Source organism: Canis lupus, chromosome 16 (genome assembly GCF_003254725.2).
Source record: "Canis lupus dingo isolate Sandy chromosome 16, ASM325472v2, whole genome shotgun sequence".
Classification (NCBI taxonomy): domain Eukaryota; kingdom Metazoa; phylum Chordata; class Mammalia; order Carnivora; family Canidae; genus Canis; species Canis lupus.
This window is the reverse complement of record NC_064258.1, coordinates 23,738,581-23,750,838: the sequence shown is the minus strand read 5'-3', so window position 1 is coordinate 23,750,838 and position 12,258 is coordinate 23,738,581. Positions and strand designations below refer to the sequence as shown.

Genomic DNA, 12,258 nt, shown 5'->3' with positions numbered 1-12,258 from the left:
CAAGCTGTAGAAAAGGAAAATAATTTGTAGCTATATGTGGTAACAGATATTAACTAAACTCGTGTGAGAATCATTTTGCAATTTATACATATATCAAATAAAATATTAAGAGTTAAAAAAAATAAAGGTAGAGGAGGAGCATAAAAGAGGAAATTAGCAAAGAATCCATTGTGTTAGGCATGGTCGCCCTCCTGAGGGGAACAGAGCGGGTCTGTCAGTGAATTTCCTTGTCCTGACCAGTAAATTCTATATTGACTAGTCAAAGTTACATTACTGGCAGGAATTGGGTTGGGTGCAGAGAGGCTAAGACTGCAGTTAGGTTAGGTATTAAGTCTTGTTCTGCTGACAATGGGGTTCTTTACATAACTGGTTCCATTTGAGGCCTGTGGTTTTCTTTTTCTTTAATTAAATAATTTATTTATTTATTTTAAAAAGATTTTATTTATTTATTCATAAGAGACAGAGAGAGAGAGAGAGGCAAAGACACAGGCAGAGGGAAAAGCAGGCCCCATACAGGGAGCCCAATGTGGTACTCGATCCTGGGTCTCCAGGATCACGCCCTGGGCTGAAGGCAGCGCTAAACAGCTGAGCCACCCAGGCTGCCCAAAGAATTTATTTTAAAGCGGTCTCTATACCCAGTGTAGGGTTCAAACTCACAACCCCAAGATCAAGAGTCACATACTTATTTACTGAGCCAGTCAGGCACCCTTGTGGTTTTCTTTTTAATAGAGAGAATGAGTTATTTAATGGGTACAGGGTTTCAGTTTGGGAAGATGAAAAATTCTGGAGTTGGATGGTGGTGATGGTTGCACAACAATATGAATGTACTTAGTACCACTGAACAGTACACTTAATTATTAAAAAGATAAATTTGCTGACTATTTTACCATACACACACACATACATCTCAAATTCTTACCATGACCCCTTGGTTTTTCCTTAACCTTATCACGTACCAATTCACCTCATTTGCAGGACTTTAGTGATATTGGCATCCTTTGCTGAAACAAGAACACACTAAGTATGCACTCACTATCTGCTCTACATGGCATGCATTTTCCTCCTTTAGGTCTTTGCTCAAACAGCCCCCAGAGGGGTGCCTGGGTAGCTCAGTCAGTTAAGCATCATACTTTTGATTTTGGCTCAAGTCATGATCTCAGGACTGTGAGATTCAGCCCCACATGGGGCTTGTGCTGGGCATGGAGCCTGCTTAAGATTCTCTCCTTCTCCCTCTGCCCCTCCCTTCCCGCCCCCCCCCCTTAAAAAAAGTTTGAATATGTTCATTAATAAATCAATAGAAATGACTGTATAACTTTCAAACCAGTAGAGAAAAAGGAACAGACAAATTCAGTCAGGGCTGAAAAGGAGCACAGAAAGAAGAGGAAAACATTAACAGAAAACACAAAATGGTATAAATGAGTAACCATATTGGTGGTAACAACACATGTGAAAGGCTTAAGCCCTGTGGCAGCTCTCCCTCTCTCCCTGACCCTCCCTGCCTCCCATCTCTGCACTTGCACTCTAAAAATAATAAAAACAAATAGCCCCCCGAAAAGCCTTCCTAACTGTTATAGATGGTGAAAAATAACTTTCCCTCTACCCTTCTGAGTTCTTGGCTGTGACTCTAGCAATAAAAGATTAATAAGAGGAAAAACAGAGTTTTTTTAACACATATGACTCACATATACAAGGAAGATACTCAGGAAAAGTTAGTCATTCACTGAGGTTGCTTAGAATCCACGCTTAAATACCATCTTAACAGGGAGAGAGAAGTGGGAATGTAGGCCTCTCCAGAGAATGAATCTTAGGTAAGATGAAGGAGCCCTTAGAAGAGTAGATGCGAGGGACACCTGGGGGTCTCAGGGGTTGAGCATCTGCCTTTGGTTCAGGGTGTGATCCCGGGGTCCTGGAATCGAGTCCCACATCGGGCTTCCCGCAAGGAGCCTGCTTCTCCCTCTGCCTAGGTCTCTGCCTCTCTGTTTCTCTCTGTGTCTCTCATGAATAAATAAAATCTTTAGGGCAGCCCGGGTGGCTCAGCGCCGCCTTCAGCCCAGGGCATGATCCTGGAGTCCCGGGATCGAGTCCCACGTCGGGCTCCCTGCATGGAGCCTGCTTCTCCCTCGGTCTGTGTCTCTGCCTCTCTCTCTCTGTTGCTCATGAATGAATAAATAAATAAATAAATAAATAAATAAATAAATAAATAAATAAATAAAATAAATATTTTTAAAAAATATCTTTGGGAGACAGGACAGTTGAGCAACATCTGTCTGGCTGTGGTCTCCGCTTCTGTAGAAGCCCCAGGGATGAGTTATGAGGAGTCTCTTCTGGAGGATCCGTCTTAGGCGGATAAAGGGAGCTTAGATAAAGCACCTTCCTCCAGTTGCTGTTTTTCAACCGCCTACAGCTCAAAACTAACCAGTGTACCAAGGCAGAGTATTTGGAGTACAGGTCCCGGGTCCCTACCCGCGCAGGGTGGCGGGCCCGTTGCCCTCACGAGATGTACACTTGGCGTCCACACTGCCGGGGACAAGCCACACACCGGTCCCTAGCGGCTAAGTGAAGGTTTGCCTTTTCCATACCATACACACAGTACTTGTTAGGATTTTAATTTCGGAAGACAAACCTCTGTATTACTTAAACTCTGCGGCATGAACTCATCATCCAAAAGAAAAATGTGCACAGGAAACACGAAGGGTCAACAGGCGGCAGTGGAGGCCAGCTCCCCGGACGGAGCGAACAGGGCAGGTGGGTCTGCGCGGAGGGCTGCCTGCCCTCACCCACCGCTCCGACGGCCCTCTGTGTGAAGGACAAGAACCATCACCCCAGCGAGGGGACCTCACAAACCCATACGGGCCCACACGGGGGATGACTGACACGCGGGAAGACCGGAGTCCCACTCGCTCAGCCAGGCGCGAACCTAGGCCTCCACCGCGCCGCCCGGCCTCTCTGCTCCGCGTCTCTATGGCCGGAAGCGAGAACACCGGAAGTGGGCCGCCGCGGGGGGGAGGGGCGCGGTCGCGAGGGGCGGGGCCGCCACCACCTCCGCTGCGGGCCGAGGCGAGATGGCGGCCACGGAGGGGGTGGGAGAGGCTGCGCAGGGCAGCGAGTCCGCACAGCCGGAGCCACCGCCGCCCCAGCCGCACCCTCCGCCGCTCCAGCCGCAGCAGCAAGAGGAAGCCATGGCGGCAGAACTGGGAGAAGCGGTGGCGTCCCCCATGGACGACGGGTTCCTGAGCCTGGACTCGCCCACCTATGTCCTATACAGGTAACGCCCACAGCAGGGCCGCGGCTCCGAGGCCCTTCCCTCGGAGGCGGGTGCTCCGGCCGGCGGTTCCGGCCCGGCTCCTCTGGCCCCCGCAAGTCGGCCGAAGTTCTCGCCGGGGCGGGCGGGGTCGGGGAGGGGGGGCGCTCGGCGGGGTCCGGGGCTGGGCCCTCGGCGGGGTCAGGCCCGCGCGGCCCTAGCGCCCTCGCTGACGGGTTGCTGTTCCCGGGGCACCGCGGTCGGCGAGCGGCGGAGGGAGGCCGGACACCGGACGGGGCAGAGCCGGCAGCGCACGGGGCTGCATGTCTCAGGCTGCTTAGATGGGATTCAGGAATTTAACAAATCTCCCGCTTTCTCGCTCCCTCAGCGCCGTGCCTGATACAGTCTGAATACCGAAGGGCTTGGGTGCTGTTTAGTAACCTGGCAGGAAATAATGATTTAAATACAAATGAGGTCCACATTGGCTCACTTGAAGGACAAGGTGTAAGGGCTTCCCGTGCTTGGTTCTGCCAGAGCGGAGAGAGCTAGTACAAGGTCTTTAAGGACTGGGACATTTTCTTTAAGTATTTCGGCGCCGGCCGTCAGGCAGGCACCGACTTTAAGCTGTGAGACGGAGAAAGTATTTGTCCTTCCACTCCGTAATACATCCCTACGTCACCTGGAGTCTAATACGAGCGGTGTATATATAGTAGGCAGTGTTGGGTACTCTGTAACTTTCTTGCGTCTTCTCCCCAGTCCCACCTCTTTAAGTCCTTTGCTCTCTGGTAATGCCGGTTCCTTACCTCCAATTAAACTTGCAAGACAATTGAGAAGTCCTTTTATCTTATTTTTCTTTTATTTATCCTTATTGTAGTTCTAGGTAAAACCATTAGATAGCTTATTTGCCTTGACTTTATGAATGAGTGAAAGTCACTCCAGATTTTTTTGTTGGAGTAGTTGTACGCACATAATTTGGCTGTGGTGGCCCCATAATCCTCACACCTCTTCTCTGAGCGGTAAAATACTCAGCTGCTTCCCTTGGCCGCGTCTGATTTTTCACTGACTGAATGACAGCCTCACCTTTCTTCTGCTACACCCCCAGGCTCTAGATCACACACCTCAGGAATTTTTTCCCTCCTGTTTCCTCTGGTACAGCGGCCACAACTTCAGGATTGTCTGGATGCCACAGACTCTTTGCTGTCAGTAGTTGATCGGTATAGAGAACTAAAAGATGGGTGAAAGGAAAAGAATTTAAATAAAAGAGTGGTTAAAGTAAATTTGGTCATACTGGGCAGTTTGCAAAGAAATGTCTATAAGCACCTGTTGGTGCCACTATAGTTATTTTAGCATTGATGATGAGTACTATTCATTGACTGCTTACTATATGCATTTATTATATGCTGTATTTATGACATAGCATACACATTTAAGCATACGGTAATATTGTATGTTTCATATGTTGGTTATATACTAATATATTGGTATATATGTAACATATTTACTATCTTTGTGCTTACTATTACACACATTTAAGTACTTGACATATTACCTCACTTAATCCTCCAGCCTTCTAAGGTTGGTTAGTAATATCATCTCCACTTTATAAATGAAGAAACTGAGGCCCAGAGAGATTAAGTAACTTTCCTGAGGTCACAGAGCTGGTAAGTGGTAGAGCCTACATTTTAACCCAGTTATCAGATTCCAGAGCCTGCTCTGTAAAGACCACCTGGACCACCTCTCAGTATAGTAAATTAATAGTTCTTGCTTTGATTTTAAAATGTCAGTTCCTAGCTAATTGCTACTCAAATTTTTTTACAATGCTAACTTCAAAAAGTCTTATTAGACCAATTGTTTCCTAATTTAAACTGTTGTGTACTTACTGCATAACATGTTTTTCCACTTACATAGAAACTTTAAATTTGAGAATTACTGATTTATTAACTTTTAGTGGGCAGATCATTCAGTTTATTCTTATGTTCCTTTAAAAAACTTTATGTTAAAGCAAAATGGCAAAACCTGGTCATGAAGAATCCATCCATGATTACACTAAAATATTTATAAGGTACTAATTTTAATGGAAGTGTAGTTGTTGCTATTTTTAAAAACACCAGAATTCATTTTCTTATGTTTGAATACGTTCACTGAAAAAAATGTATATATTTCAGGGACAGAGCAGAATGGGCTGATATAGATCCAGTGCCGCAGAATGATGGCCCCAATCCAGTGGTCCAGATCATTTATAGTGAAAAATGTAAGTTTATTTTTTATTAGATAAAGGTCTATAAGTCAAGCTTAGTAGCAGACTTGAAATGGACAATTATATGGTTACATAGATGACAGATTTTTGTCTAATAAAGATCTAAGTGACTTAAGTTAATACTCTTCTTTTTTATAATTCATTTTCATGGTTAAAACTTTTATTTTGTCCAAAGAATGGACATATTTTAAGTAATGAATGCTACATTATATTATGTAATAGTTACTGTGATTGTGCTTTTCATTTACTGTTTGATCTGCACACAAGACACAACATAAATGAGTTGCTGTTTTATGTAGAATAAACTTTCCTGAAACTTGTGTATTTTGAAATATATTTCAGCAATGAAGTGTTAGGCTCAGTCAGAATACATTTACTGATATTAAAATGAGTGGATTATTTTCTTTGACAAAGTATCATTCTTTCATAATGAATGTGAATGAAAATGCATTGTAAATTGAAGGTCATGCAAATGTTAATTGTTTCTTCTAAGAAAGGGTGGATGAATAAAATGGAATGCTAGTTTTGTACTTTTTAAAAAAAAAAAAGATTTTATTTATTCGTGAGAGACACACAGAGGCTGAGACACAGGCAGAAGGAGAAGCAGGTTCCATGCAGGGAGCCCAAGGCGGGACTTGATCTCGGGTGTCCAGGATCATGCCCCAGGCTGAAGGCAGCGCCAAACCGCTGAGCCACCCAGGCTGCCCTAGTTTTGTACTTTTATGTGTGTGCATATATATTCTGATTTAAATTGGTTGTGGTGGCCCCATAATCCTCAGACCACCTCTCTGTGTGTGTTATGTGCACATTTCAGTTAAGGCTTTGTCATCCAGGATTATTCCTTTTTTACAAAAAAGCATTTATTGTATTTTTCTGATTATGAAGTAATGTCAAGAAATGTTTGAAAAGGAAGAATGATGATGTGAAGGTTTGACTTAAATATAAAAATGTACTACTAAAAATAATATGTGGAACTGGTGCAGAAATAAATAGATTAATCTAAAAATAGATCAGGATAGATGGGAACTTTAATATTTGATAAAAAGGACATCTTATACCTATATGAAAAGATGGATTAATCACATTGGTTTTGTAGTAGTTTTCTGTGCATTTGAATATGAGCATGTTATTCATGTTATTGAATGTTATGTTATTTCCTAACCATACATTAAATGAAAAAAATTAAAGCTATCTTATGATATCAGGTATTGGGACATATGAACAGATCAGTACATTTCAGATGGTAATTTTCATGTTTAGCCATTTTGGGGTTTGGTTTATCTGTTAAAACTGGAAAATGCTCCTATCTTATAACCTTGAAATACTGCTTCCAGTGATACAGTCTGGATACACTCTGGCATATGATATCAGAAGACATGTACATTCATTCTCATGAATAAATAAATAAAATCTTAAAAACAAACAAACAAAAAATGTAATAGCCTACTCTTGCTGGAAGTCTTACTGTAATAACATAGTCAATTAACATATTTGGTATGTTAAATGTATTATATACTATATTCTTACAATAAGCTATGCTAGAGAAAAAGGAAATCTTTTTAAGAAAATCATGAGGGGCACCTGGTTGGTTCAGTCAGTAGAGCATGTGACTCTTGATCTTGGGGTCATGAGTTTAAGGCTCACATGGAGATAGAGTTTAGTTAAAAAATATTTATAACGGGATGCCTGGGTTGCTCAGCAGTTGATAGTCTGCCTTTGGCCCAGAGTGTGATCCTGGAGTTCCTGGATTGAGTCCTGCAATGGGCTTCCTGCATTGAGCCTGCTTCTCTTTCTGCCTGTGTCTCTGCCTCTCTCTCTTTCTTTCGGTCTCTCGAGGATAAATAAATAAAATCTTAAAAAAAAAATTTATAAGAGAAAATACAATACTGTACTATATTTATCAAAAAAAGCTGCCCATAAGTGAAGATGTGCAGTTCAAACCAATGTCATTTAAGGGCCAGTACGTTATAGAGTGAGCAAATCATATACATAAAATAAAGAACAGTGTCTGGCTCAGAGTAAGCACTATATGTGTTAACTATTATAATTTGCAGCATTTTTGAAAAAGCAAAATGTTGGAAGCCACTTACATATCTATGTTTTGGAAAATGGAAAAATAAAATGTATCATTATGATACAATTAAATATTAGGTAACCATTAAGAAGATCTAGATCTTTTATAACGTGGACAGATCTCAGAAACAAGTTGAGTGAAAAGGGCCCATAAGTTTTAGAAACTTTGAGTATCACAGTATATCAAATGTGTAATTTTCAGTTAAAAGAATATTTATTTATTTTTTAAAGATTTTATTTATTCATGAGAGACACAGAGAGAAAAAGGGGCAGAGACACAGAGAGAGAAGCACGTTCCTCCAGGGTAGCCTGATGTGGGACTCGATCCTGGAACTCTGGGAACACACCCTGGGCTGGAGGTAGACGCTCAACCACTGAGCCACCCAGGCATCCCTAAAATAATATTTTAATACTGAAAACTACGGAAAAAAATTTAATAATTATAAAATTCTACTTCTATAACCCCAGATTCATTTATGAGCATGTCAGCTTGACATATATAGCTGTGAAGCTGAGTATTTTATTCACACTTGAAGAATTCTATTCTGCAAAAAAACCATTCACATAAATATGCCATGTTCTTAATGTGGAATAGTGGAAAAAGAGTGATGTAGATAAGTATATTTTGGCATGGAAGAACATGTCATTGAGGAGGAAAATGCCAAAATGAAAAGCTGTTTGAAAAATAAACCAATTTCATTAAAAATAAACAACAGGGGCACCTGGCTGGCTCAATCAGTGGAGCACTCGACTCTTGATTTCAGAGTCATGAGTTCGAGCCCCCATGTTGGGCAAAGAGATTACTTAATAAAGAATAAAGAAAAATGTTAAAAATAAACAGTGCCTGCTATTTTCAATTGCTGACCTTTACTATTCGCAAAAAATAAATTACTCTTTCTGGATAAAAATTTTTTAAGGAGTACAATATTAAATCTTGGTGACTTCCTGATGAAACAGAAAAGTTAAAATGGCTGGCCAGGACTTTTCAAGATACTCCCATCAACACCTTTTAATACACATCCATCTTATTGCTCTGATGTCTTTCTCATCCAGACGCAGTACCATTCGTAAATGAACATATATTCCATCTCGTGTTGTGGTATTCCTAATATCTGCCGCAGGCTCACTTCAGAAATTGGTGCCCAGTACTTTCTAGATTTGTTGTAGAAAAACTGTTTCTCTGGAGGTTTTTTTTTTTTTTTTTTTTTTTTTAAGATTTTATTTATTCATGACACACAGAGGCAGAGACATAGGCAGAGGGAGAAGCAGGCTCCATGCAGGGAGCCTGATGTGTGGGACTCTATCCCAGGACTCCAGGATCATGCCCTGGGCCAAAGGCAGGCGCTCAACTACTGAGCCACCCAGGCATCCCTGGAGCTTATTTATAATGAAACAGAAGTAATCTTTCTAATCTCTCCTGTATGATTGCCACCATAAACTTATAAATACGTCAAAGTATTAAAAGTCATAGATCCTAGTAAAACTTTGTTTCATTTCCATTTCATTTCGTATTTCTTACCAAGGAAATATTCGAAATAAACTTTAGGGGATCTCTGGGTGGCTCAGCAGTTGAGCATCAGACTTCGGCCCAGGGCATGATATGGGAGTCCAGGGATCGAGTCCCACATCGGGCTCCCTGCATGGAGCCTGCCTCTCCCTCTGCCTGTGTCTCTGCCTCTCTCCTCTCTGTGTCTCTCATGAATAAATAAAATCTTAAAAAAAAAAAGAGAGAGAAATAAACTTTAGAACAAAATATGACTTACGAGGCAAAAAATAAAACCCTGTGTGTGTGTGTGTGCGCGCGCGCGTGCGTGCTTAGAAAAATGCCTGGTAACAGCCATTACCTTTGATAGAAATCCAGTGCATTAGGAAGTAGCATTGGAGTGAATGGAAACTTCATGTTCTTTTGTATTGTTTACAATGTTTGCATGGAATATATATTTTTAATTAAAAATACTTTTTTGAAGTAATACATCATAGAAAATTTTGAGGTTAAAATCAAAAGAAGATTCTCATCATCAAGAAATAACCACCGTTATCCTCAACAAAGTAGGTTTAGAAGGAGCTTATCTCAGTAAATAAAGGCCATATATGAAAAATCCATAGCTAATACTATCGCCAATGGGGGGAAAATGGAGAGCTTTTCTTTTATAGTCAAGAACAAAATGGGGATGTCCACTCTCACAGCTTTTATTCAACATAGTATGGAAGTCCTAGTCCCAGTAATCGGACAAGAAAATGAAATAAAAAGCATTCAAATCAGTAAAGAAGAAGTAAAACTTTCACCATTTGCAGATAACATGATACTATATATTACTATGTATAGAAAACCTGAAAGACCACCAAAAAACTGCTAGAACTGATAAACTGCCTAGGTCTCTGCCTCTCTGTTTCTCTCTGTGTCTCTCATGAATAAATAAAATCTTTAGGGCAGCTCGGGTGGCTCAGCGCTGCCTTCAGCCCAGGGCCTGATCCTGGAGACCGAGGATCGAGTCCCACGTCCCCCTGCACATGGAGCCTGTTTCTCCCTCTGCCTGCATCTCTGCCCCCCTCCCTCTCTCTCTCTCTTTCTCTGTCTCTCATGAATAAATAAAATCTTAAAAAAAAAACTTTCTCCTCCTCTCTCCCCCCTCCCCACCCCTCCAAGCTTGCTGTCTCTCAAAGAAAACCACGCACAGACACACATACAAACAAACACTGATGAAAGAAATTGAAGATGACAAAGAAATGGAAAGACATTCCCTGCTCATGGATTGGAAGAACAAATATTGTTAAAATATCTATACTACCCAAGGTAATCTACACATTTAATACAATCCCTATCAAAATACCAACAGCAGACAGCCCGGGTGGCTCAGCAGTTTAGTGCTGCCTTTGGCCTAGGGCATGATCCTGAAGACCCAGGATCAAGTCCCATGTTGGGCACCCTGCGTGGACCCTGCTTCTCCTTCTGCCTGTGTCTCTGCCTCTCTCTCTCTCTCTCTCTCTGTGTGTCTCATGACACATGTGTCATATGTCTCATGTGTATATGTCTCATGAATAAAATAAATCTTTAAAAATAAAAAGAAAAGATATTTATGTGTATATGTCTCATGAATAAAATAAATAAAATCTTTAAAAATAAAAAGAAAAGATATTTTTTTTAAAAACAATTTTATTTATTTATTCATGAGAGAGGCAGAGAGAGGCAGAGACGTAGGCAGAGGGAGAGCAGGCTCCATGCAAGGAGCCCGATGTGGGACTCGATCCTGGGACTCCGGGACCATGCCCTGAGCCAAAGGCAGATGCTCAACCACTGAGCCATCCAGGTGTCCCAGAAAAGATATTTATAAAAAAAAAATACCAACAGCATTTTTCACAGAGCTAAAACAATCCTAAAACTTGTATGGAATCACAAAAAACCCTGAATAGCCAAAGCAGTCTTGAAAAAGAAAAGCAAAGCTTGGAGGCATCATAATTCTGGACTTCAAGTTATATTAAAAACTGTAGTAATCAAAATAGTATGTTACTAGGGCACCTAGGTTGGCTCAGTTGGTTAAGTGTCTGACTCTTGATTTCAGCTGGGGTAATTATCTCAGGGTCGTGAAATGGAGCCTGCTTAAAGATTCTCCCTCTCCCTATGCCCTCCCCACCACAGGTCTCATGTGCATGCACGTACACGTTCTCTCTAAAAAGAAAAGGACAAAATAGTATGGTACTGGGAAAAAATACGCATATAAATCAATGGAACAGAATACAAACCCAGAAATAAATCCACAATTATATGGTCAGTTAATCTTCAGTAAAATAGGAAAGAATACCCAATGGGAAAAAGACAGTCTCTCAACAAATGATGTTGGGAAAACAGGACTACTGTCTTATACCCTTCACAAAAATAAATTCAAAATGGATTAAAGACCTGAATGTGAGACCTGAAACCATAAAAATCCTAGAAGAGAACACAGGGAATAACTTCTCTGACATTGACCCTAGCAAGTTCTTTCTAGATACGTTTCCTGAGGCCAGGGAAATAAAAGCTGCTGCACAGTGAAGGAAACAGTCAATAAAATTAAAAGGCAACCTATGGAATGGAAGAAGATATTTGCAAATGACATATCCGATAAAGGGTTAGTATCCAAAATACATGAAGAACTTAACCAAAAACTGGAATAATCCAATTAAAAAATAGGCAGAAGACATGAATAGACATTTTTCCAAAGACGACAGATGGCCAACAGATACATGAGAAGATGCTCAGCATCACTTATCATCAGGGAAGTGCAAACCGAAGTATAATGAGATAGAACCTCACACCTGTCAGAATGACTAAAATCAACAGCATAAGAAACAAGTGTTGGTGAGGATGTGGAGCAAGGGGAACCCTCTTGCACCATTGGTGGGAACGTAAACTGGTGCAGCTACTCTGGAAAATAGCATAGAGGTTCCTCAAAAAGTTAAAAATAGTACTACCGTGTGATCCAGCACTTGAACTACTAAGTATTTGTCCAAGGAATACAAAAATACTAATCAAAGGGATATAGGCCCCCCAGTGTTTATAGCAGCATTATCTACAATAGTCAAAATATGGAAGCAGTCCACGGGCCCATTGACTGATGAATGGATCAAGAAGATGTGGTATATACTCAATGGAATATTACTGAGCCATAAAAAATAATGAAATTTGCCATTTGTAACAACATGGATGAAG

At 41.2% G+C, this 12,258-nt stretch overlaps 1 protein-coding gene across 4 annotated transcripts in view; it reads left to right on the top strand.

The window, feature by feature from the left end:
- Window positions 1–3,024: 3,024 nt before the first annotated feature.
- Window positions 3,025–12,258, top strand: part of FNTA (farnesyltransferase, CAAX box, alpha) — a 28,877-nt gene continuing 19,643 nt past the window's right edge. Inside the window, exons 1-2 of one of the 4 annotated variants that reach the window (XM_025444330.3) lie at window positions 3,025–3,265; window positions 5,407–5,492. In XM_025444330.3, coding sequence (XP_025300115.1) covers window positions 3,063–3,265; window positions 5,407–5,492 — 289 coding nt within the window. In that variant the 5' untranslated portion in view covers window positions 3,025–3,062. The remainder of the gene's footprint in view (window positions 3,266–5,406; window positions 5,493–12,258) is intronic. The other 3 variants (XM_025444215.3, XM_049095021.1, XM_049095022.1) reach the window with 3 other exon arrangements.